The 26087-nt window shown below is 39.0% G+C and overlaps 3 protein-coding genes across 5 annotated transcripts; 1 reads left to right on the plus strand and 2 right to left on the minus strand.

The window, feature by feature from the left end:
• Window positions 1-103: 103 nt before the first annotated feature.
• Window positions 104-12212, minus strand: LOC110173430 (amyloid beta A4 precursor protein-binding family B member 1-interacting protein-like). 3 transcript variants are annotated; one of them, XM_055151342.1, is made up of 14 exons: window positions 12150-12212; window positions 9630-9685; window positions 9461-9504; window positions 9278-9337; window positions 4846-4915; window positions 4246-4487; window positions 4020-4179; window positions 3553-3674; window positions 3415-3483; window positions 3204-3347; window positions 1755-1865; window positions 995-1093; window positions 826-907; window positions 104-246 (listed from the first exon to the last, which is right to left on the minus strand). In XM_055151342.1, exons 3-14 carry the CDS (start codon window positions 9482-9484, stop codon window positions 128-130), a joined length of 1302 nt encoding a protein of 433 aa, XP_055007317.1. In that variant the 5' UTR covers window positions 9485-9504; window positions 9630-9685; window positions 12150-12212; the 3' UTR covers window positions 104-127. The 3 variants fall into 3 exon arrangements, with proteins under 3 accessions (XP_055007317.1, XP_020795088.1, XP_055007316.1); XM_020939429.2 differs by lacking the exons at window positions 9461-9504; window positions 9630-9685 and having other exon boundaries at window positions 12150-12198; XM_055151341.1 differs by lacking the exons at window positions 9461-9504; window positions 12150-12212 and having other exon boundaries at window positions 9630-10091.
• Window positions 12213-15760: 3548 nt separating this feature from the next.
• Window positions 15761-18150, plus strand: si:ch211-252f13.5 (uncharacterized). Its single transcript, XM_055152044.1, has 2 exons — window positions 15761-15842; window positions 16120-18150. The coding sequence occupies exon 2, from the start codon at window positions 16140-16142 to the stop codon at window positions 17694-17696; it is 1557 nt and encodes a 518-aa protein (XP_055008019.1). The 5' UTR covers window positions 15761-15842; window positions 16120-16139; the 3' UTR covers window positions 17697-18150.
• Window positions 18151-19487: 1337 nt separating this feature from the next.
• On the minus strand, window positions 19488-25218 carry anxa13l (annexin A13, like). Its single transcript, XM_020939524.2, has 11 exons — window positions 25091-25218; window positions 24409-24484; window positions 24147-24241; window positions 23457-23627; window positions 23339-23372; window positions 23087-23166; window positions 22129-22197; window positions 21392-21493; window positions 21247-21322; window positions 21047-21159; window positions 19488-20213 (listed from the first exon to the last, which is right to left on the minus strand). The coding sequence occupies exons 1-11, from the start codon at window positions 25103-25105 to the stop codon at window positions 20094-20096; spliced, it is 951 nt and encodes a 316-aa protein (XP_020795183.1). The 5' UTR covers window positions 25106-25218; the 3' UTR covers window positions 19488-20093.
• Window positions 25219-26087: the final 869 nt, after the last annotated feature.

Below are 26087 nucleotides of genomic sequence, written 5' to 3' on the forward strand. Positions count from 1 at the left end.
GAACAGAAATTGGTGTCTGTCTCCTCTCAGTTTGTACATAGGATGTGTTCACTGAAATTTATGTACAGTCCTTTTGTAATAAACAGTGGATCAAACCAACAAATATTTGAATGTATTTTTTTATTTCTCAAAGTATTGCCATGTATCCAGGGGGAGGAGGGGGAATGAAGTCTGGTGGAGGCTCATCTTGTTCTATGCATTCATCCGGAGTAGGAGCAGACTGGCCGATTTGACTATTGAGGTTGTCTGTAAGAATAGTTAGCGTTAAAGTATTTATATTTTAAAGGGCTTATATTACTTAATTCTCTGATCTAGTATTTTAAAATGTTTTTTCCTCATCAAAAACACACCTGGAGTTGTATTTTGTTTCATTCACACATGTTTGACACACAAACTCTGCATATTTAGTCTGTGTTCTTCTCAGACAGAAAAACACATCCACCTTGTGTTGTGGTAATACCATATTTATACTGTCTATGTGTAATACAGGAAGTGCTCCACTGTATTTTTAAACTTCACACACCTTCACTAGAATCATTTGGATGATTTCAGCCTTGGAATTGTCAGTTTCTACTGAACAAAAAAAAGGAAGCTGTTCACTTGAAAACGATCACATCATAACATCACAACAGAGGTGAAACAGAGCATTTTGAACATTTTTGGAGACTGACAAATAATAAAGGGTTGCTCATGTGTGCTGAAAACAAAACACCTCCAGATATGTTTTTGATTAAGTAATATTATAACATGGCTACAATCTCACAAGAGTCAATTTTGCGCAATGTTGGGACATTAATGGCAAAGTGTGTTATAAAATGACAGTACCTGAGCTGGTGGAGCATCGATCTGGTGGATGCTGTGCTCTTTTTAGTGCAGTCTTGTAGTTCTCATAGAGGACTGTCCCATACTAGACATAAATATTACATAAGAGCTCATTTAATATGTGAGTTTGTTACTGTTATATTAATATTATGGGTTTATGTCTGTTTCAGACCTTGGCTATCCTTATGGAATTGACCCAAAGCAGCACAGTGTCTTCATTTTCACAACAAAGGAACTTAACATACTGAGACTCTTTCTGGATGCAAGGATGCTGGAAGATAAGAAATCAGATCTGTGATACAATGTGTCTAACTTCCAAACCATATGCCTTTTCTATGGAGCATGTTAGGAAAACCATACACTTTTTTAAAATTCATTATTATTTATTTCAATTTGTTCGACCACTAGATCGTTACTGATAACTACAACTGAGCGTGAAGCTACTGTTTTTATTATTATAGGCAAGTCTTTAGATTACAGTTTGCAGAGTGTCCAGCAGAGGGAGTTTTGTACTAGGTAAAGTTGACTGTAGAGTTTAATGGTTTACAATCATCAGTGATCCAGTCTAGACAAGAAACAGCCACGACCTTTATACTGGCTTCTTAAAACAACTTCAGGAGTTTTCAATACTTTGAGAAAATACCCGTGAAGCTTGTTCTACTTCTATGCTCTAACTTGACACTGACCCGAAATTTCCACGGCAGAAATATGAGTTCGTTCGGAGGCACACGCCCTGGTGACTCCTGACCCTTGGCCCCTGTTGTGCACCTTGTTCCAGTCTGCGGTCTGGAGCTAAACTGTCTGGACGGTGATAAACTGCCACCAGCGTGTCTAGTATCATCAAACCCAACTTTTCCTCCGCACATCTGGACATTTCCATCGGATCTCCTCTTTCAACCTGTCTTCAAAGCGCTGTGTGTATGAGCACTCACCTTCAGTACAAAGCAGTAGTCTGTGGGGGCTCTGTATCTGATTCTGTGGCCGTCAGCTGAGTACACGTTCACTTGTTCAAAACGGACGAAGCAGGCCAAGTCACTGGAAGACTGGGAAAGAGCAAATAATTATAGCCTAATAATAATATATACTGTTTTGTTTGTTTGTTTGTTTGTTTGTTTGTTTGTTTTGGCGTTTTTTTTTTTTTTCTTTTTGTTATTTAGATTTTTTAGATGTTGGGGCAAAGAAAAGTACACTATGTATCTGTTCTAGTGGAGGAACCTCAACTGCTTGTGTACATGGAGATGTTGTTGCTTTGTTCCTCAGTATAGCTTTAAACCTATCTATCTTGATGGAGAGAAATAGATGACACCACCAGGTCAAGTTATAGATCAGATCTGGAGAAACAACCCTGCTCTCTGTTAGAATGCATGTATTTTTGAGATTTTTAAGACAAATTAATGTCATACTATTTATCATTCCAGGAAAAGCAATGACATGTCCATGGAGACAAGCAGGTGGTGGAAAAGTTGCATAGTGCATATTTAAATTACCAGTTTTACGGCCTATTTTTCTGTTTGCTATGGGTGTCAGATGTCTTGCCCAAGGACAATGTCTTGATGGTGCAGTCCCCAGAAAAAGTGACATTTGCAATATTTATGTGTTTTGATACTATTCCAACACTAAATATAAAGGCCTTGATTTTCATCTTCGAGGAAAACTGTGCATTTGAAGTAGACAGTTATAGGCTGCCTAATGGACTGTAACCCCTTAAATGTATCTCTTTGGTATACAAATCCTGTTTTCCTTCCAGAATCCTTCAGTTTTTCCACATTAGGAAGAAACAAAGCGGTCACTCCAAAGCACTTTTCCACCGAAAGCATCTCCAAACTGTAAGCATCTCGTGCTGTTTGTATTTGTCTAAAACAGTAGCATGTGCTGAAGATAGTTCCCACTACCCCTCCTGTTTACCATTCACACATCTGCCTTGCATACTTCTCTTGTGTCCTGTATCTCCCCTCTCTTTCTGTCTTTCTATGACATCACTGTTGGCATTTAAAAGATCTACTTAAACCCCAAGTATGTAGGACAAAGGCATATTCAGTCTATTTTGGTAATATGTCAGTTGGCCATTACTCAAACTAAAAACACAATTTAGAACAGGTTAATTTCTTTAATAATTGAAGTGAGTTCTTTTTTAAGAGCTTCTCATGTATTCATAGGTTTCAGCTACATTTTGAAGACCTTTCACAATTCAACAGATGCAGTATTTTGGCTTAAACTGTCAGTTGAGACAGCAATGGTCCAAATTTTTCATCAATTGAAACTCATGGATAAGTACATTCTTTTTTGTATAACGTAGCCTCTTACTGTTACTGACTGACATAACAATGAGATAATTTAGCCACTATAAAAGTCAGCCTATATTAAATATACAATGACTATACCTTGGTCTTTCCTTTGGGCACATAGTAGAGCCCTGATGCTCTGAGCACAAAGTAACGTGGCTTCCACACTTTCCTCCCATCATCCTTTAGGTACAACCAGCCTTCAAGATCAGGAACTACAGCTGTCAAACCTCCAAAGTTCTCCTTTAGAAAATCACATCCAATAGTTAAAGATGACCAAATTAACTGGACATTTGTGATGTTGACTGACCTTAAGTAAAAGTTGTTGCTCTTGCTCAGATATGGCTTTCAAACTTGACCTCTTCCACATGTAAAAGAACTAGAGGAAGCATAAAAATGATTAAATACTGACTTAAACCAAAGTTAAAGTGAATTTTGTGACACTAACTTGGGGCTGTGTAAAGATCACATATTTCTGAGGTCTTTTCAGGAAATACAGTTTGTTGTCAGTCACACTTGACCACATTGAGAGAGACTCCACAAAACACTCATGGTCCTCCAAAATCCTCTCTGAAAACACAAGATTTTAGAAAAAAAAAAAAAAAAATAAAAAAATAATATATATATATATATATATATATATATATATATATATATATATATATATATATATATATATATATATATATGTATGTATGTATACACCCAAAAAAATATTGTTCTAGCTTTGAACAATAAGTCACTAAATGAATTATCGTGACAGGCCTAAATTGAAAACAAAATATCTTTTGAACAGTCAAAAAGTCAACTATAAACAGGACACTGAAACAAACATAAAGAGAGGTTAGTATGTTGCTGATTAATTGTCTTCATTATATTCATGTTATATTTTTCTTGAGTGTATTTTGATCTGACCGACGTGCAGTTCCTGGTTGATTTCACACAGGCTCCATTCTGTGGCGCAGTCACAGTAAGTTTTCTCAAACAGTTTGTCCAGAACGTCTCTTACTGTCTGTGTCCCCTCCACCATCAAGGTCTTGGTACTGCCATCTGACATCCACACCTTTATAATTGTCTATGACACAGGAAACAGTTTAAATACAAATATGAATACATCTGTAGTTATGTTATTTGAACTTACTTGGGGTGGCTTTTCATTGTTTGCTGTTTGCGGCATTGTGAGTTTTGGTGCTGGCGATTCATTTTGAACTTCCATTGGTTCAAGTTTGAGCATTGCAAGAGTTGTTGGTGATGCTAATGTAACAGACGATGCTGAAGGAAGAGGTGGGTCAGATGGAGCAGTTTGGTTGTCTACTGGCAGAGTTTCTTCTGGTTGAGCCAAAAGATGATCTGACTCTGATTTATCCAAGTTATTCAGAGGCTCTGCAAATATGAGACAAGATTAGATATTTTTTGTATATTTTATATTTTTTACCTTTAGAAATGTGTATGTAAGTAGACAAAATATTAAGGGGCTACATCAAAGTTCAAATTGCATTGTTCAAGATTATATCAGTTTGCGGGAAGAATCTGTTAGCATAATGAGAAGTCTTACATTTAATTGGGCTGGATTGAAACCATACAGACGTCTACATCAAAATAAACAGATTCTGATGAGTGTCAAGGTTGGGATGACTTTTTGGAACCACAATGATCATTCACTTACTAAACCTTGGGACCCAAGAATGTGTTTATGGTTTAAGAGTGAATCCTCTCCCTGCAGAATAGTGTGAAGTCTCACCATTGAGATCTGAAGCTCCAGAGGAGTTAGTCTGTGCATCAGCGGCAGTGTCCGCCGACTGGACCAGGCTCTGCAGACAGACATTGTACAGTAACACACTGTGTGCTTAATTATGAAGCAAGTTGTATTTATGTGGATTAATTTTAGAATTGAACAACTGTAGTGCTCTCAGTCAATCCAAATTGTTAATAAACCTCAAACCTAAATATTTAAGAATGTAAAAGTGAAGTTTTGGCTTTCTTAGGAGAAAATCTAGAAATCAGTGTGCACAGTTATTGGGCAACAAAAAATTTGCAGAATTATTAAGCAAAAACTAACATTTACCATCCTCACTTGTTTATTTTCATCTATAAGAATAGTAAACAACTCAAAATTTACAAATAAACATTTACCAGCTCTACCAGTACCCCACCCCCTCCTTGTTGGTGTCTGAGTCAAAATGGAGCTCTGTGCCCATTACTGATTCAGCAATGAGCCCATCCATTTGGTCCATTAAGAATCACTCTCATCTCATCAGCTCATAAAACCTTTTTCCTCAGATAAAATGAGCCAAAAAAGAGATTTCACTGACTCTGAAAAGTAAAAGATTGTAAAAAGTGTTTCAGAGGGATGCAGCACTCTTGAAATTGCAAAGATATTGGAGAGTGACAAAGATATTGGTGCGTGATCACAGAACCATCAAACGTTTTGTTGCAAATAGTCAACAGTGTCGCAAGAAAAAGGTGCAAATTAACTGCAAGGGATTTGAGAAGAATCAAACATGAAGCTACCAGGAAACCATCGTCCTCCAGCTCTGTCATATTACAGAACTGCAACTCACCTGGAGAGCTCAGAAGTACAAGGTGTTCAGTACCCAGAGACATGGCCAAGATGAGGAAGGCTGAAACCTGACCACCACTGAACAAGAAACATGAGCTGAAATGTCAAGACTGGTCCAAGAAATACCTAAAGACAGATTTTTCAAAGGTTTTATGAACTGATGAGATGAGAATAACTTTTGATGGGCCAGATGGATGGGCTTGTGGTTGGCACAGATCTCCACTTCGACTCAGAAGCCAGCAAGGTGGAGATGGTACTGGTATGGGCTGATATTATTAAAGATGAGCTTGTTGGTCCTTTTCAGGTTGAATATGGACTCAAAATGAACTTCAAAACCTACTGCCAGTTATTAGAAGACACTTTCTTCAAGCAGTGGTCATCTTTCAAGAGGACCATGATTTTTATGCAGGACAATGCCCTATCACATGCATCAAAGTACTCCACTGCATGACTACCCAGTAACGCCCTTAAGGATGAAACGCCCTTAAGGATGAAAATGGCCCCATTTCTTACCTGACCAAAACCTTACTTACTGAGAACTTGTAGGCTCTTCTTAAACAGGAGATTTACAGTGAAGGAAAACAGTCCACCTCTCTGAACAGTGTCTGGGAGGCTGTGGTTGCTGCTGTTCAAAAAGTTGATCGCCAACAGACCAAGACGCTGTCAGACTCCATGAGTGGAAGACTTATGACCATTATTGACAAGAAGGGTGGCTATATTGGTCACAGAAATGTTTATTTGTAAATTTTTAGTTGTTTACTATTCTGGCAGATGAAAATAAACAAGTGAGAATGGAAATTTTTCATTTAGTTGCATAATAATTTTGCACATTAATGTTGCCCAATAAATGTGCAAACGTAGATTTTCTTCTAAGAAAGCCAAAATTTCACTTTTACTTTCTTAAATATTCCAGCTTGAGGTTTATTAACATTCTGGATTGACCGAGAACACTATAGTTGTTCAATTCTAAAATGAATCCTTATAAATACAACTTGACTAATAATTATGCACACTGTATATGGGTCTTGAGGCATGGGTATACAATTTAAGAGAGACTTTATTTTACGTCTTGTCATACACATTTATAGTCTCAATGTCAAATGACTGCAATTATTCACAATTATTAATGCCATGATCCAATAATAAACAAATAACTAGGTCCACTATGTCACTCACTGGTATTGCTGCACCTAAAAAGCTACACAACATAACATTAAACTTATTTAGCTCCATGGAGACTAGCAGGTGATGGCATCAGGCCAATTACAGTTGGAGAATATATGTTTTTCAAGTCAAGTGGAAAATGTAAAATAGAGATGTTTAATGCCATTCTGTGGAACATTCGTGAAAAGCAATTACATCACCATGGAGACAATCAAGCGGACAACTCCGCACCCTCAGTAGAAAAGTTACATAGTATAGCTTTAATTCTATGAAAAAATGAAATTAAAATGTGTTGCCAATGTTATATATTTACTGATTTCGGTATTATTGTCAATCCTTTTTATACAGGGCACCCACAATATAGATTTTTTTTGTTTGTTTGTTTGTTTTTGCTATTATAGATTACAATTTTGCTTCTAAAATTCTTATCTTGATCTGTTTGTCTATAATACTTTGTGAAATCACTAAACATCACGAGATGTGAACGTGGCCAAATGTGTGAGTGAACGCAACTGTTCAATCAAGCCTGCTATTTATAATACTCTAGCTCTCCTTCTTCAACATTGTTCTCAAGTTGCTTCTTTTATAGAGAACATCTTGGCCATTTGACTTGCTTCCATTACATGAGAATAAATCACTTGTCTTGTAATTTACACAAAACTTTCTCACAACTGATGAAGTGACTGCAGAACAACAAGCATGTTACAAAACACAGCAGTCCAAAAGTAGGCTGTTAAACATGGCTGTCAAAGTGGTCTAAAGAGCTATATAAGATCATGATCACTTCCTGGAACCCAATGCATTTTTCCCTCAGAGAAAGAGCCAATCTGGATTTAATGAGAGCAGAATATTTATTCATCAGCATGACGTTAGTGATCAGAGAAATTCAATTTAAAATTTTAGCAAGTAATCCAGGTTACACATCTAGCATAAACAACATATTTTGACCAGAGACAATCTTTGCTCCCTATTCAATATCTGTCACTGATTCCCAAATCAAGTACCATCTTAAAAAATATTTAGCCTTCCAGGTATGGCCAGATCTAAAACTGGTACAAAACTATTCCCAGTCTAATTAGTGCTACCAAATAGGACTAAACACTTGCTATAACAGGCTACTGGACTAACCCAAGAGTGGACAGAAATGTGCATTAAATTGACTCTAAATTCAAGCAAACATGATCAGCAGCTCACATGTACAACAGTTCTGTTGAGAACCACAGCCTGAGAATGTGTATTCAATTAATCCTGCTTCCTGTTACATTCTCTATTTATGGAGGAAAGAAATGAATGCATTTCTTTTTCTCAATATTTGATTTAATGCCACTTTGTGAATGTGGACCGTGCAGCGCCAACAATCTGCCTGAAATATGTGGCTCCCACATCAGTGTGTTTAAACTCTGAGTAGAAAACATGATGAATGGACTCAATCAGCACGATAAGTAAGTTCACCATTAAATATTTTGAATACTCAAAAATCAACATTTAAATGTTTTTCTCCTAATTTACCCTGTGAAGTTTGAGCCAAAGTGACACTCATGAACTATTGTAAAGTTGTATAGGCTCATACTCTTACATTCGTGACTACAGAGATTTGAGATAAACTGTCCCTGAGGCTGGCCTTGGATCACTTGGGTTTGTAATGTTTTCATTACCGTGTGCTGAGATGGCAAGCGGCTTATGTGTGCTTAAAGGGAACCAACCAAACTCAGTGACATAATGTTACTTTTAAAACATACTCACCTTGTGCAATTAGTCTGTAGTGCAGACTTAAACTGAGATTTGGCTGATCTGACTTTATGACCTGTTTAAAAATGGGATGCCTTGCTGGACTGTTGTGAGGGTGCTATAGACATGTTAGGCAAGTGACCAAAGTCAAAGGTTTTTTGGTGAAGGGTCCACCGCCCGCTTGTCCCCTTGGAGATGTTGTTGTTTTGCCTGGAATGTTCCACAGTAAGGCACAAAACCTCTCCATGGTCACCACCAAAAGTATTTTATGGCAATAAAAATACCTGTAATTGAATGAATGCGTGATAGATAATCTAATGCCATAGAAAACTCACATGATGATTGGTGAGCAATTCAGTTTCATTGACTTGCTAATGATCATGTTATTGCCATAAAACCCTAAAGAATCATCTAAAGCTAAGCATTTGATTCATGTATTGACAGGTTTGTAGCAAAGGGAGGTATATTTATTTAAATATGCATGCTTTTGTTAGTTGTAGGTCTAGATCTCAAAATTTACGTACCATCTAAAAGCAGTATAGTAGATACGCAAGTACCTGTTTCAGTAACCACAAAGCAAACTCTTCACTCCTCACACAGTAAGTATCTGTGAACTGTGTGAGACTTCACTTTACAGCTGTTGGCTTTTTTTATTTATTATTCAACCATGATCTGAATCTACACACATGATCATAAATATACCACAATATTATGGCCTCACCTGAGTCAGATCATCCATCTCCTCGAGCAAGTGACTGAACATCACGTCTATGTCATCCATCTGAAACACAGATTCAGTAACATATTTGTCATTTAACATAAACACATTATCTCATTGTACATGCTGCATACAACAGCCATGCCCCTATAGTATATAGTAAAATGGTTTCATAAAAGCCACTACCTTGTCTGAGTTTTCACTTCCCATGTAACTTTCAGGAAAGTTTTCTAAAGGATCACAGAAGCAATTACTAACTCTTTTGATACTTTTACCCCTAAAACTTGAGTATTCCTAATGCGAATGCAGAATAAATTGATTTGAATAGTATGGCACAAATGGCAATGATTCTCACCCCAGTGCTCGAAAGTACTAGATCAGGGTTCTCCAAGCTTTTCCTCCAGTGGGCTCCTTTACAGAATAAAAATGTCAGAGAGTTACTGATTTTAGTGGCTGCATGAGATTGAGTAAATAAGAGCCACGGCCTTAGATGGGATACAGGTAGATGCCTATGAAACATATTCTTTTACAATGGTGTTTTATCAAATTTTAGTTAGTCAGCATAACACGTATGATTCAGAAATCCCTTGGGGAGCTACTTAGAAGGGGGCAGAGAGCTACTGGAATCTCCTGAGCTACCACTTGGCAATCCCTGTACTTGATTTTTTCCAAAGTTTGATAGGATTTCTGTGCAGCATTTGCATGTCCTCCTTGTGTGTGGGTGGGTTTCCTCCAGGATAATCATGGTTTCTGTTAATCAAAGGCATAACAGGTTAAGTTTCTCCATTGGCATTAAAGGATGTGTGAAATGCAGAGGGCCAACCTTTTGTCAGAAGTTCCCACTATTTGATTTGTACCAAGCAACAATGTGACCTAAATGTCATGAGAATTCTTTATAACATTTTTTAACAGAATCACAACTTTTCTTTTCTTCACCCTCATTTTGTAGGTTTCTGTATCTTTGATTCATCCATATGGGTTCCAGGATCTTGCCAGAGCTCAGGTCAAAAATACATCTGGCATATGGAGCAGCTTAAAAGGCCTGGAGAATGAGCCCAGGATCTGTGCCAACTCTGTGATACACCACTATGAGTACTTATCATTTTATCACTAACAACACTTAAGCATCGCTGTAAGTGGGGATGCACAAACAACATCAGATGTGTACCCTTTAAGATGGAGATTAAGTGGTCACATTTGCATAGAGTTGTGTTTTGAAAAGACAACTGGAAACCAAATGAAACTTTGTGTGAAGTCAATAAAAGTACTTCATGAACTTCATCTTGAACCAGACAGAATGTGGTCATATAAATTACTAAAACAAAACATCAGCGTAACAAACATGACTTTATTTTCAAGGTTTTCAGTTATACTTTGGAATACCCAATGTTATAGTTGTTTGGGTCAGTTAAAAGTAGAGCTATATATACTTAGAAGCGTTAAATATAGACTTGTCACGACACTATATTAACTTATCATTCAGTACATAATGACTAGAATAATATTTATGGGGGTTCTAGTGGGATATTTTTATTATTCACAATTTGAGCTGTAAAGGGCAAAAAGATAACTCATACTGTATGACTAATAGATACCAATATTAAACTTCTAAAGTGTTTCATTATGTTATTCATTTATTGCATGTTTTTTTTACTGAGGTTTTGAGTTATTGTAACAGGGGCATACTGTTTTTCTTTCTTTCTTTTTTTTTGGTCAATATATATTTTTAAGCAAAAGATAACATGAACAACTCCACCCAACAAAAACAACTGAGTACAAATAAATAAAAGATCAGTATACAGTACACAATTATACAATGCATACATAATAAGTCAAATAATATAGTAAAAAACCTTAAATGGGAAGAGAAAGAAAAACATATCACAGTTTTAACAGATATTGTACTTCCAATTTTATTATTGTGACAGGTCTAACTGAATATGCCTTTTCTGGATATTAGACCATTAAATATACACAGTACAACATTATAGTTATTTCTTAATGTTTCTTTCCTCTATATTGTCTAACACTGTAATGAAGCATGGCAGACATATTGAGTGCATCAATGCTGCACCAGTATAATGCAGTTGTACAGTTCTTCCAGTGCTTCTCTCTTATGCTGTGTTTATGTTGAGTGTAAACAGACGTCCAGTGAAACCTAATGAGCTGAAAGGAGAACGGTCAGCAGCCGCGCAGATCTCAGTCTGTATCATTTCCATATGAAAGTGAAAATTTGGATACAAGAAACTTCACCTTTATGGCTCCTCTACAACCCTGCATCACTTCAGCAACAGATAAAACTTAATAAATCTTGATCAATCAGTTTGGATAAGGGAGTGTTCGCTGGCTTGCACCCAAAGACACAGAACATTTGTAGAAATTGCTTTGCTTTTCATGTCGAAACCACATTTGCTTATGAATACCAGCCTCATTCAAGTTTGTTCCGCTGCCTCGCAATGTGGTCCAACATCAACCGAACAAACATCAAGCAGCAAGAGTGCAGAGGCCAAACCAAAACCCAAAACACAAAAGCCTTAATGGAGACTTAAAATCCTGGATCTGAACACTTTTGTCAACATGTTTCACTTTTTTCTTTTCACAGCTGTTGTAATTTCCACTAATCCTAAATGAGACGTTTCTTTTAAGCAACACTGATGCAACTGAGGATATTGGAATCAAACAACAAAAACAAATATCTTATCCAGATTAAATGGTTATACTGAGTCACAATATCAGTAAATTCTAAAAATCATGAGAGTTTTAGAACCAAATAAGTAATTTCAATTCAGTCCATTCTCCATACTCTATTAGGCCTTTTTTATTCTTGGGTGAATGAAGCTATACTTTTGATTCATGCTATTTCAAAATGTCTTACCTTTTTGAATTCTTCTCACATTGTGCACTGTGATCATTGTAAGAGCCTGGTCATAAGGCACAGGTCTTTACAGTGTAGTTTCCTGTGAAAGCAGGAAGTGGATACTTAAAGAAAGGTTATCTAAATTTATAAGACACTGAGAGACAGGTTAAACCCCAATGAACTCTACAGAAACCCTTATGAAAAAATATGAATACTTTGATTAGACATGGCATGGTTACAATTTATTATTCATAAATTATTGTTAAGTTGTGTGTTTAATAGAGGAAGTTGTATGTCTGTGACTATATTTCAATGGAAAGAAGTAGATGGAGGCCCTTCTCCAGGCCAGTCAGTTTTGTTGAGATGCAAGTTTCCTCAGAGTAAAGACACATGCTTTAAGTGCAATAAGCACAAAATTAAAAACAAACAAAACAAAAACTAGCTTTAATTTTAGTCTATTATTTTACCTAAAAATGCACATACTGTGGCTTTAAATGCTTTGACCACTGACAGGCAAGACAGCTACACTTTAAACTGGAAAATGTTTCACACTGACATGTTGCTGCATCTTGATAAATCCTACTGACAACTTTCGATACAGTAATCCACATATCCTTATGTTCCCCGTTCTTGATATGCTCACAGGGAAATGCATTAACTTGCACTTAAATGACTAATGGTGACAATTAGTTTGTTAGTTGTCTCTCTGTGAGTCTGTGAGTGGTTACAGGCCTGTGTCATGTGGTAAATGAAAGCACCTGTGTTTGTGGGGCCCTGGGTACACCGGGTCACTGCAGGCAGATATCTAGAACCAGAAGAAAAATGATTATCTAACAGAAACACAAAATTACTTTCAACCTTTGGCCTACTCCATTTAGATTTTTCAATTTAGATGCTAGTGAGCCCAGGTTCATTGAAATGCATTTTTATTCATTTATCTTTGTGTATGAGCAAATGTAAGGATATAAATAAAGAACATATTATTACACAATATATTTTTAAACCTGCATTGGGTTTCATTATGACTCAAGGCTGGCGAATTTGAGAAAGCAGGTAAGCCTATCTTTGTTCATGTTTTATGTGGTGGGTGTTATTTTGGTTAAACTGAAACCAGCAATGGTCTTTACTATTTCTGGTAAACTGCTGTGTATCGATCTCAGCTTTACTCAACTAACTATTCCTATTAAAATGTGGAATACTTACTGACGCTAAGGATAACAATTATTTGACCTTGAGTGGCCCTAAGCTTAAATACAGGAGAGCATACCAATGTCAGATTGTGCGTAATGGGAGTAAATGCTTTAATTAGAGCCAGGCGGGGTCCTACAGGGAAATAAACGTGTAATAAAGTTTAGGTTTTACTGGAGGTGGTACTCTGCTCCTGTCTTTCTTTATCTGTGACTTCAAAGTCGTGATGCCACATTAAACAGAAGGTCTGATTCTGACAGGGCCAATTAAAAATCTACCAAAGTGGGACTATCATCAGAGGAAAACTGCGGGAAAGGACTAAAACGCGTTTAATTAATTACATGGGTGTTACAGTCAAAATAAACGGTTAAGTCCAGGGCTGTGCACACGCCCAGTTCCATTGAAGATGGAGTGAGTGCGTAGAGAGGTATGTCCGGGAAAGCTACGGGTTAATTTAAGACTAGGAGCAAAACCTGCTGCCAATTAGGAGCAGTGAGCCACATGTTACGAGATGAGGCACAGTGAGGCGCAGGGGGCAGAGCGCGCTCAGCTCAGCCCCGCGAAGGATGGACACGAGCTGATGTCTGTGGAGCTGCACACTGTGTCCGTGAGAGCGCCTCTAGTGCGAGGAAAGATAGATAAACGGAGAGGCGAACAGTCTCTGCAGTTGGATTTATTGTAACCTATCAAAATGGGACGGACTTTAGTGACGTTTTGTCTGATTGTGGGTGCACTAAGCAGGACGCAGAGTGCTTCTGATCTCTGTCGAGGTCCGCGCTGTTTCCCGGCTCAGGACTGGAGCAGGTCTTGCGTGGGCACGCACTGTCAAGGGCACGTGGAGACGAGACGTCAGATCCCAAATTCAGCCCAAAGCAGACACGGGCCAGTGTACCCCGTGCCCGGAGGTTACCAACAGGATTACAACCAGCCGTACGCCCTGCACCAATCTCCGGGGGGCTACGATGGCACTAGGAGAACCAACCCCAGGACCATCACGGCAGAGGTGTTCCATCCTGGCTGCACAGGGGGCATTTGCCCCACCAGTGTGTCCCAGCGGACCGCAGGGGAGGACAGCGCACGAGAGTGCAAAGGAATTGGGTGTAAACTTCCCCACCTTATGCGCCAAAAGCCCAAGGTGTGCGTCGGGGAAGGCTGCAGTCCGCATGGAGAAGAAGTGTCTCCTGTGCGCGTGACTGACAGGGCTGCGCAGTTTCTCGATGAGTTTCCAGACTTTGGAGCAGAGCGAGGCGCATGGATACAACTCAACTGTGACATGAAGCCAAGTAAGTTCAAGTGCTGTGGGATCTACTTTAAAGCCCGTCAAAACAAAAAAAGACATGCATTGCTGCTTCCTGGGGTTTCGTCTATGAAATCTAGAAACCACGTTCAAAGAGACACATGATAATAATACAAATAATAATGTAAATAGGCTATATCATGTGCAGTTGTTGTTGTAGAACAAATAGCCCCTAAAGAGTAAACACGGTTTGTTTCAGCGACAGGGGGCAATGAGGTCCCCTCTGAGGACGCGCTCGTGCTGCAGCTGCAGCTGAGTAAGGGCCAAGAGAAGCTGGTTGAGGCCCTCAGGGGCCAACAGGACGAGGTGCGAGAACTGCAGAGGCTCCTCACTGAGCAGCAGGGGGCACTTCTCAACCAGCAAAGAGAGATCTTGGAGCAACAGAGAAGAATGTTTGAGCAAATGGAGCAAGTAAGCTTCAGATACATTTTCAGATACAACCATAGAACAACATATACACCATAAACACCAGGCTTCCAGCTTTCATTATTATATCAGTGACTTTTGGGAGATGTTCTGATCATGTGCAATTTGCTCTTGAATCCTGGGGTCTTATAAAACTGACTTTTTAAATGTTGATGTGTTATTGTGAAAATGTTATAAATACAAGTATAGATAAAAGTACTAACATTTAGCCTACATTTCAGGTGAAAGCCCAGTACAATTTACTGATCGACAGTATCAAGCACACATCACTGCAGAATTTCCAAGGGGATCTGAACAATCCCATGGAGACAATGGGGGGACAGTTCAGGGCTCACCAGGCCCAACAGGCTCTGTCCCTGCACAAAGTGGATATGGATGCTAATGTCATGGAGGTAAGACTATCCACAGAAGACCTACATTACTGTACATTAGTGAGGAATTGTTGTCAGAATTGTATTGTACATAATGGATCCCTGAGCAGGTGAGTCAGCCTCTGTTGGCCTGTGGCAGCTGTGGCTCAGACGAGTACTGCTCCTTCAGTAATGGACAGCCTCACTGTGAAGCTTGCACTGTGTGTCCCCCTGGCTTCTTCCTCATCGCACAGTGCTCAGTTCATGCAGACAGGATCTGTCAGGTGTGCTCTGCATTTGAACCTCATCCTTTAACAGGCCGTTGATACATCTGGGTTTTAATATATACAACAATATGTTAATACAGCTTTTATTTGTTGCAGGACAGAGATGAGTGTCTTGAAATTGCAGATCTTTGTGGTGATTCTCATAAATGCCTCAACACTCCAGGTATGACTTTGATATGGTTGCCATGAAATGTGTACTCTTTGTGCCCAGTTCGGGCAAATGCATAGAGAGAATCATAGATAGAAACTTAAATCTTAAATCTTTTTCAAACCAGGATGCATGTCACTCCTCTAGGAGAATGGCACTGTAGTATCATTGTATTAATATTGTATTATGACATCTATTATAAATAGAAACAAGTCATTCAACCTTTTAAATATTTCTAAAAAATAAAATAAAATAAAATGTTTTATTGTGAATATTTTGGTGTTCCATGCAGGTGGATTCAGGTGCCAGGGCATGTCAGAAAGAGATGCTAACTCTGGGATGTGTACTCATGGTTACTTCTTTAATGCGGACATGGACGAGTGTCAGGCGTGTAGCGAGTGTGACGGAGAGCCCATCGCCGCCCCCTGCAGCTTCACCACAGATAGTGTCTGCTCTAGTCCTCTTTCCGGAGCCTCTGCTCTGTCTCTGTCTCTGTCCTGGGCTGGGGACATCAGCCTGTCCACTGAGAAAGGCCACATCCTCACACATGTCCCCACTCTACAGCTGCAAATCCAGGGGCGCAGTGAGGCAGGACTCCTTTCTGCAGAGGCAGGGCATCTGATCTTTAGGCAACATGGCCTGGTGTGGCTGGACCAGAATCTCCCTGTGAGTCACGGTTGTCGCAGCTTTATCCAGGTGTGTCTGAGGATGAACAGCAGTGATGGAGCTGAGAGCAGTGAGCTGAGCGGTATCAGGGTGGAACAGAGAGAAGGACGCTCCCTTCAAAGTGTCAGCATCAGCGGGGTGGCCGAGGTCGCTCCAGGTCACATGATCTCCCTCTTCCTCCGGAGCGCCAGTCACCACTGTAACCAGAGCAGTGATGGTCTGCAGCTGTACAACCCATCGGCTGCCTCTTTTAGCCTGTTATGGTTGTCCCACGACACTGGGGCTGTGGCCATGTCAGCACAGGCAGTGGTCTCCACTCATTACCACACAAACTATCGACCTGTGTTCAGGGTGAGCACTACATCAGATCCTTATGTGGTGGGCCTGACCCATGACGGCAGAGGGGTGCGGTTTGCAGAGAGTGGCACAGTGCGCTTTGTATTCCAGCAGGCACTGTACTCTATGGGCCAGGCCTGTGTGAGCGAGGGCTTCCAGGTATTAGCCTATCTCAGTCAGAATGGGACAGGAGTGGAGCTGTGCCGTAGCTTTAAGCCTGGAGTCCACTACAGGGACACCTCCATATCTGTGTCAGGGGCTGCTAAGGTGGGTCCTGGGGACACTCTGGCGTTTGAGATCCTGTCTCCTGCTCAGTGCAATGTGCGCTTCTTTGGTGATGAGACCAGCATCAGTAAGCTGAGCCTGGTGTGGGTCCCTGCGGCCATCTCGTCTTCTCTGTTTGCAGCGGTGTCTCACACGGGGCTCCCTTCTGGAGCTGTCCGAAACAAGCCCTTATTCTTCCACCAGACCAGCGCCCGAGTGCCCCAGATCGGGATGGTCTCTAAGGGAACAACCGAACAGAAAAGAGACATAGTCTTCAAAGAGAGTGGCACTGCCAGTATAGCACTGGACCTCAAACTTATTCACTCATGCAACCTGATCAAGATAACTCTCCTGAGGAGGAGTGATCCAGAGGGGGGCCAGGGGGGCAAAGAGGCAGAAGGGGTGCGCCCTGTGCCCCTGGCCCAGCAGGTTGGGGGGCAGATGCCAGACGGCAGCCAGTGGGCCAGTGTGAGCCTAAGGTCGTCTTTCCGGGTTCATAACGGGACATCGGTGTACTTCACTCTGGACTGTGTGCGTGGGCGGGTCAACCAGATCAGCCATCACACAGGCAGTGCTGTGTCTGTCCTCTGGGTGGCAGAGTAGAAAAAACTAACTTTTGACTTTTACGCTTGGAGTATTTTTGATTTTCAATGTTGATCAACTTTTTTGGGTGCATTGACTTGTCTTTATACTCCTTACTTGTTTGGTCTGTGATAAACACTTTATGCAAAGGACTATTTTCCTCACAATCTTAACTCATGCTCGAACATGGCGTTGACTCATTGTGTGGCTGTCTCTGTTACTCAGTCTGTTTTGTGTGTGTGTAAATAATTCCCATATTCGTGTGCTGCCTTCAGTTACTGGAAATGGTTTGTTCAGGCCTGTTTAGGGGCATATGTTTCATGTTAAGCACCATTCTTGCTGCATGCCTTGTTTATTGACCATTTTTTACATATAATGTTCAAAATTATGGTTCCTTTGAAGTATGTCATAAAATGTATATTGGTTGTTTATAGTTAATCCTCAAATGTATTTTTCTTGTAAAATAAGCTATAGGTTAGAGATGTCTGTTATGGAAAATCTAAACTCAGAATCCTCAGAATCCTACCTGACCAAAAGATTATTTATGTTGATTAAATTTGTTCAAATGAAAGAATAGCTTGCTTGTATCTTTTTTTGTTATAATGGCAGTATTAGCGCCATAAACATCATAAGATTTTCTTCCTCTTCATGGTATTTCCAATCAAATTTTTCTGGTGGGAGTTAGATAGTTGGTTTAATGCCATTCTGAAAAGTTACATAGTGCACCTTTAAGTTATTCAGTTAGACCCCCTAATCTGTCTTTCACAAAACATTTTTGTTCTTGACATTCTTCACTCCTCTGTCACAGATGAAAAAGCTTATGTGCATATGTTTTCTGAAAAGACTAGTTCATTTGACTTCATCTCCCTTTGAAGTCATGACCTTCCCATAATGTTGCACAGAAGATGGTAGAATAAATCCTATTTTTTAGGATCAGTTAGTTAGTGGGACATAAACTACTGGGGGCAGAAGCAGAACTATTTCCTAAAGACACTTCCAAATTTGCTCCCATTCAAGGTTGTCCCTCAAGAAATAATGCATGTGGAACAAAATGACCTGTGTCAAACTTAAACAGTAAAACAAGAACAGTGAACAAACATAAGTCTGGAGACAAATTAAAACGACTGAAGGCAGATGGCTCACTGAGTTATGGAGGTCTGTGAAAAAACAAGGTCAAAGTCCTTAAGATTAGTAAAAGGAGTCTTGGCTCACACAGCTCATACAGCAGCATAGCACATGTGAAGAACAGTGTGTTACAATTGTAGATGAATCATTCAATTATATTATAAGTAAAAAGTGTCATAATGTATTTTCTGTTAAGCTAGTAAAATTTACTCACATCTATTATATTGAAGATAAAGCACAACAATGTTTTGAGAAAGACCTGTATAGTCTATACCTCCCACATTTGTTTTGCATTAAACAGTAAAGTCCATAGAGACAGACAGTGTATGTGGCCTCATATGGTGCACAGACTGTTATAGGAGAGGAAGAATGTGTAGAAACAGGTGTAGCCCAAACCTTGCCCTTGATATTGAAACAACGTGAAACAGCACAAAAGGAGAAAAATGGAGGAAAAAGTTCGAAAGAAGGAGCAAGATAGTGAAAAGTCATCTGGAAGTAGTTTGGTCGTGTTTTCTACTCACTTTGAAGTCCTCCAGAGGCGTCACTAAGTCCTTTTTCAGTTTTTAGGCACTGTTTTGAATGAATAAAAAATGATAATGTGATAACTGGATAGAGGATCACATTAACAGTGCAAAACTAAAGTTTAAAGTTTAAAAACCAAAATTTCCCAATTGTGTCTATTGGAGTTGTTGCAATTAATTTATTAGGTTTTCTATGTGACAGCAATACATCACAGTGCTGTATGTATTACAATATATTACTTTGACACAAAAGCATAATAAAGTATGTGAGCATAGACAGTGATGGGACTTGAGGTTATTTGTTTTTAACAGTACTTGTCCTTTATGATATTAAAAGCAGTCATAGTGTTTATCTAAGTAGAAACAACAGCATTAGCTAAGATTAAAAACAAGACAAGGGGCAGTCTTCATTAAAAATCTCTAAAAACATTTAGCTACCAAAGACTTCACTGAGTGTAATTGAAGTGTTACAGTGATAGTGGATATTGGGCACTTGTGTGTTCTATGCTGCTGCAGATTTGCATTGCTAAATTACTATTAAAGGCATTGGGTGGTCAAAATCTGATGTACACAAAAAGAAGCTGTACTGTATATGATAAGCAAGTTTTCTGCATTAGCCATACATATGAAAGCAGCAGTAATGACATATTTACTTCAAATGTACACTGGCATAAATACTGAGAATAGTTGTTAATAGTAGTATAATAGTGACATTGAGGGAGTGAACAGATGTTGTGGTGCTGTAAAGGCCAGCAGGGGGCAGTGTGGTGTTTCAGTGCAGAATCTCAATGAGGAGGCGTTTGAAGTCTCCACCACACTCGGAGTCCAGGGCATCTTTGAGAGTCACGTCATACTTCTCCAGATACAGGTCCTTCACTGTCTCCAGATCAATCTGTGACACAAAACATAGCCTACTGTTACAATTTAGCAAAATTTAATTCAGCAACTTCTTGAAAATGATCTCACCATAATATTAGGTTACATTTATCAGAGATCACATAGAATCCCTACAATATGTTTGAAATGTGTGGGCCTATCCATATGTAACAATAAAATGGCATATCCATCCAAGATTAACATGGGAAGTTTGTGGAGTCAATCCCTAAAATATAATGAGAGGGTCCAACATTTCATCACTGAAATCATCATCAAATTTTAGATCACAAACTATACTTTGTTTCTAAGAGTGCAATAACTGGCAATTATTGATTATATAACTGTCATCAATCAATAATCAAGTACTGGCTTGCTTACTTTAAAAAAAAACTCAGAAAATATAAGACAAAGTGGGTTTTGACCCCCTGTGGTAGAATCATAGACTATGTGTATGGTAAATGGCCATAGCTAGCCTGTCAGCAGTCACGTTCCAAATAGTAAGTGTTCATGGGGGCGCTTCCAGCTCCATCCAATTGACTTTATATTGGAAAATTGTCTCCCTTCTCTGTAACTGCTGCAGTGAGGTTCATCATTTTGGTCTTAAAATATTCGTATTAACTCACTCTGTGTGATCCTGGTGATTTATTTATCTATCTTGTCTGTAAATGCAAATTTACCCCTACAACTGCTAGAATTGTGAGCTCCATTTGACTCAAGCTGAACACTATGGGTAGGTAGTCTATGGGCAGAATCTTATAACTTTGGAAGGCCTACCTAAAATTTCTTGCACCTGAAACCCACATCTTTGAGTAGAAGTTATTCCAATACATTTCATAGACAGCCACTTGCCTCAGAGCGCCCTACAATGACCCGGATCAGAGTATCTTCATCTGTTCCCAGTCCCTTCATAGCTGCATTAAGGCGTCGAGCGAAGTACAGTTGTGGGTTTTTTGCACACCTCACTTTAAAAACACACAGACAGACATGTTATGAAAGCACAGCATCCATGATTCATTAACCTTGTGTAAGATCATATTTCCTCATAGTACCTAGGGTAATGTAGCAGTCTTTGAGCGTCCCGGTAGCCTCAGCATCAATAGTGTCCAATATGTCTGTGCCTGAGAGCTGTTAGAGGAATACTCTGTAACATGGATACTATGAAACTCTTCCAGGAAATCTATAAAAAGTACCTACATTCTCATAGGTTTTAAACGTGGCTTGCAGTTGCATGTAGTTTCTGTGGGTGAGTATATAGCTGAAGGTGGATTCATCAGTACCAAATCTGCCCTCGCCTGCCTGGAAAACAAATGCACACAACCTGTTTGCATATGGCTTTTGTGGGTAGTGAGTAGGGAGTGTGTTGTGGACATAGAGCACCTCTATAAGAATGGCATGTTGTTTAGTTTGTTAATGGTTTTATTATAAGTAAGACAGTTTAGGTAAGATCCATGTTGTGCTCACCAATACTGTCTGATATTAGTTAAAGGTGCATTGTGTTACTTGCTTGTCTCCATGGAAATTTAGTTGTATATAAATATAGACAGTCATTAAAAGGGTTACAGATGGTTTTACATGTTTTTGTTCATAGTTACAGACACCAAACATTACATATTATTATAGGATAAGACATGTGATATGTGTACTGTAATGTAAATGTATATGGTAATACATGAATTATGGCCAAATAGGGCACAGGGGACATGCTGAAACACTTAACACTTTGGTTGAGAATTCTCACACAGATCTCAAAATCCCATGTTGAAACCTAAGCCAGGCCACAAAAACTAAACCAGACCTGACCAAAGCTTAGCTAATACAATGGATTTACCACTCAACCCGCGACACGTGCAATCATTTAGGAAGAGGATATTTTGACTTTAAAGTGGTATTTAAAAGGAAGAATATATCTGATTTAACAGAAGCACACCCACCTCAAACAAAGCCGTGGCATCCTGTTCAGCTAAGTCATCGTCAACTTCATAGCCCTCGTCCCGACTGGCCTGTGGAGAAAAACAGGGTGGATTTGGAAAAGGGATTGGCTTTAAGTGGGTGCTGATAAGACAAAATGTATAGATAGTAATGCAGTTTATGGTCTTAGGTCAAAAAAGTTTTAGAGAATAACATTGTGGGATAAATCTCATGTGGCACATATTAAAAGCAAACATTTTGGCTTTGTGAAGAATTGAGTGGCAGGAGTGAGTTACAATGCAAGTCTTTTATTTCAGAGGAAAGGATGAAGGAGAGGGAGGAAGGAGAGAGAGAGATTGGAAGCGGTTGAGGGTGGGAGAGCTCTGGGACATGGTTGGCATAAGGACACAACAAAACAATGAAGTTGTGTGTGAACAATGTCCCAGTGGGGGAATCACAAACAATAGAGTCACTGCTGAAATTTGTCAAAACTGGGCTTTGTTTTTGCTCCCAGTCTGTAATCATGAGTGAATACACATCAAATAAAGGTTCTGTACTGATTTAAAATGATAGACAGAAGTTTTCAACACTGTTAGTGAGTGCAGCTGCTTGTTACTAATGCCTCCAGCGATTAGAAGCCATCTCTATATAGCAGCATATTCCTGAACTACAATGTGAAGTCTGTTTAGGAATTTTGCCTAATCATCTTTAGTGATGCAAGATATGGATAAAGGAACTAGAGATCGTCTCATATGGATTTTTTCAACCAATTTGACTTGCTGTTGTGGTTGATGATTTCTGTGTGTCAATATCTATCTATCAAAATTAACTACAAAAATTATAACACAATGTATTTGTTATGACCTAACATAATTTATTTTAGTTTTATGTTGATTGTGTAAACAGCCTTTAGCTTCAAGGTTCTGTAGTGAGATCTTTTACTCAGTGTATTATTTATAAGTCAAATCACTGAGTAGTTACCTGTAGTAAGGAAATCAGCAGGTTCCTCACGTCTCCACTAGTGTCATCCTCAATATCTGCCTCCAGCTCTCGCTCATGAACTGAAACATTTAATGCACAAAAACATAAAAAAAAAACCCACTGTATTCATTCATCCTCATCCATCCATATTATTATGGTTTAGCTGCAGTATAAGACAGTTATCTAATTTCTAAATATATATCTTGGTTAAATGAAGGATTGACTGAATAAATGTGGCTGAAGAAAATTCACCTTGAGCATATGCCTCTTTGTAGCTTATGATATCCTAAAAAATGAAAACAGATCAAATATTATAGCTCTTACTTGAACTGCACACAACACTCATACACAACTAAATTAAGTGGCAGACCTCGTTAGATGCAGTACAGAGGATCTCCACCAGTACGGCCTCGTCAGTCCCTGCTCCTTTCATGGCTTTTCTCAGCTCTTTGGCAAAGAACACGTGAGGAGGGTCCAGCATGGCCACCACTGCATTCTCAAAACTTCCTGTAAGCTCCTTCTTCAAGACCTCCTCCAGTTCCTAACACAAAACTATATTACTGTAGCGATATTTAGTGTGAGTGTGCCTGCAAATACAAGGAGTAGGAAGCATATACAATGGTGGGAAGTAGCATGTGCCGAGAATACGTATTCAGAAAGCAAATTTTGAGTAATTGCATTCCAGTACAGTTACTAATCTTTACTACTTTATTAATAAAACATTTGAAGGGATACATTTTGGTATCACACAGGCTTTAAACTCCACAGTGTTATTGAGCAAAGTAGAAAACACAGCTCTTGTGGTAGGTGCATGTGTAGTTTTTCCTTTTCCAATTAGATACAGGAAATGCATAACAAACAGTGAAAAAAATATAAAGCTGTTTTTATTGTATGTTGCATCTTTACACTACAATTTAAATGCAACTCTGTGTGAAAGTATTTTTGCATTCAGAATATAGTACTCTGGCTGCACCATGTAACTAAATACATTATCAAAGTATTTTTCCCATCACTGACCATAGACTGTTTAAAGAAGTCTATCATAGGAATACACACTTACGTCATCATATTTCTCAAAATAAGCCTGCTTGATTTCAATACGCTGAGCTGAGGAGCGATTGGCCAGGATCTGAATTATGGTTTCCTCATCAGTGCCTATTAAGGAGTAGGAGAGAGGCAAAGGAGTGAATTAATGCAATACCAAAAACATGAAGGAAGTAGTCCAATAAAAAGTTATATATTAATATTATTGTTGTTAATTTACATTTACATTAAGCCTTATCCCAACAAAATTCAAATTGCTCTGTTTGTCTGAGACTTACCTAAACCTTTGCAGGCTTTTCTGATCTCCTTGATATCAGCAGTAACATCAAAGTCCTCATAAGGGACAACGGTGGGCTGTGCAAGAACAATTTCAAAGTCATCACTGATTGAAAGATATTAAACATTATATTAACCACAGTAAATTATGGTCAGGCTTCAGCTACATAAATTATGCATGGATGGGAATAATAGAGCAATGTCCCGCAGGAAAAGGGCGCTGCCGTGAAGTGCTGCTGACTCATGGGCCGGTCCTGCTCCAGCCCACCCCTCTTTCTCAAACACAATGCGGCCTTATTGATCAGCTGTTCTCAGAAATAACATTTTTGACCTGCTACTGCCTCTTCTTTCTTCATTTTTCTGCTACCCACTGAATAGGCAACATAAACCATACATTTTTACACTTTTTAAATTTTTTGAAACAATAAAACTGATGTAAAATCCCTATAGTAATCATGGGAAATTCAACTTGATCTACATTGAATAAGTAAAGAAAAAAATAGCAGTAGCCGACTATTTCAGCATGTAAAAGCCTAATTGTCTGACAGCTGTTTTAGTCTGCTTTGGCTGTTCGGTATTTGCCCACTTCATAGTAGACTACATTTAATTAATAGGAAGGACACCACCCATACTGTAAACAGGAAATTTAAAGTGACATCGCTAAAGAAGTAATTTTAACCTTACCTGCACGTTTCCCATTAGGATTTGAATGGGTTTTTTTTTGTAGATGTAACAATTTCAATGTTGATTTTAGGTTGATGAGAGAAGCGCAGTTTGCAGCAAAAGTGATGCGTGCGTGTCCCGCTGCCTCTCGCGTCCTGCAGATGTGACGTCAAGGCGTTTTATTCATTTAGTACGGGACATGCAGTGGGCGGATTATTATATATTTATATTATTATATTATTCAAGCATTTCGAAAATACATGAGCTATTTTCATTCATTAGCTGCGTGTTTGCCCTGACTTTAGAACTTGGATCTTAAACTAGAGTCCCGGAAATGCCCCTCATGCTTACTGCGCCACTGTAGTTTTTTTTTTTTTATCAGTACAGCCTTCTGTACATGGAAATGACATAAATGCACATGTTTTTTTTTTGGTCAATTAATATTTTCGTAAACGTAAATAGTATGTTTTATTTGCTTTTGACTGAATCTGACAAACCATCTGGATAAATACATTTCCCAAATGCGTTATTTATCCACATGATGGCAGTGTTGCATAGTTTTATTTTCCTTACGGTAAAACGTGTACCTGTTTGAAGAAGCAGGTATGAAGTGACCAGCTTTTCAAAATCAAAAACCGGTTTGGGGTGGCTAGTAATACTAAAACTGTGAAACGAGTGCGTAATTAAGGAAAATTGTTACGCACTCGGCCCATTCATAACTAACATGTCAGCCAGTATAGTCACTTTTTTTTTTAGAGTTTTGGTCATTTTTAAGCTGCTTTTCTGTATTTTACTTAAAGAAATGACAATGTATGCTTCGCTTTACTGTTGGCACTTATCAAATTTGTCAAAAATTGGGACACCTGGGCCATTTCTTGTATAAAACTGGGACAAATCACTGGTTTTGGATAAATCTGCTGGGACAGGGGACACAGGGATCAAAACTGGGACTTTCTTGGGTAAATAGGTACATCTGGTTACCCTAAGCAGGTAGTCAAAAGCCAGACGTAATAATGAA

This window comes from Boleophthalmus pectinirostris, unplaced genomic scaffold, assembly GCF_026225935.1.
Source record: "Boleophthalmus pectinirostris isolate CB_2022bp ecotype Guang Dong unplaced genomic scaffold, ASM2622593v1 HiC_scaffold_16, whole genome shotgun sequence".
Taxonomy (NCBI): domain Eukaryota; kingdom Metazoa; phylum Chordata; class Actinopteri; order Gobiiformes; family Gobiidae; genus Boleophthalmus; species Boleophthalmus pectinirostris.

Excerpts from the sequence above, each read along its gene's own strand:
- anxa13l (XM_020939524.2), bottom strand. Across the intron at positions 21,494-22,128 it reads ATGCCACGGCTTTGTTTGAG|GCAGGCGAGGGCAGATTTGG; the intron begins GTGGGTGTGCTT and ends TTTGTTTTCCAG. Across the intron at positions 20,214-21,046 it reads TCATTGTAGGGCGCTCTGAG|ATTGATCTGGAGACAGTGAA; the intron begins GCAAGTGGCTGT and ends TTTGTGTCACAG.
- si:ch211-252f13.5 (XM_055152044.1), top strand. The coding sequence starts at position 16,140 with ATGTCAGAAAGAGATGCTAACTCTGGGATGTGTACTCATGGTTACTTC.
- LOC110173430 (XM_055151341.1), bottom strand. The coding sequence starts at position 9,794 with ATGTTTCATAGGCATCTACCTGTATCCCATCTAAGGCCGTGGCTCTTA. Across the intron at positions 3,675-4,019 it reads CAACCAGGAACTGCACGTCG|AGAGGATTTTGGAGGACCAT; the intron begins GTCAGATCAAAA and ends TTGTGTTTTCAG. Across the intron at positions 908-994 it reads ATTCCATAAGGATAGCCAAG|TATGGGACAGTCCTCTATGA; the intron begins GTCTGAAACAGA and ends ATTTATGTCTAG.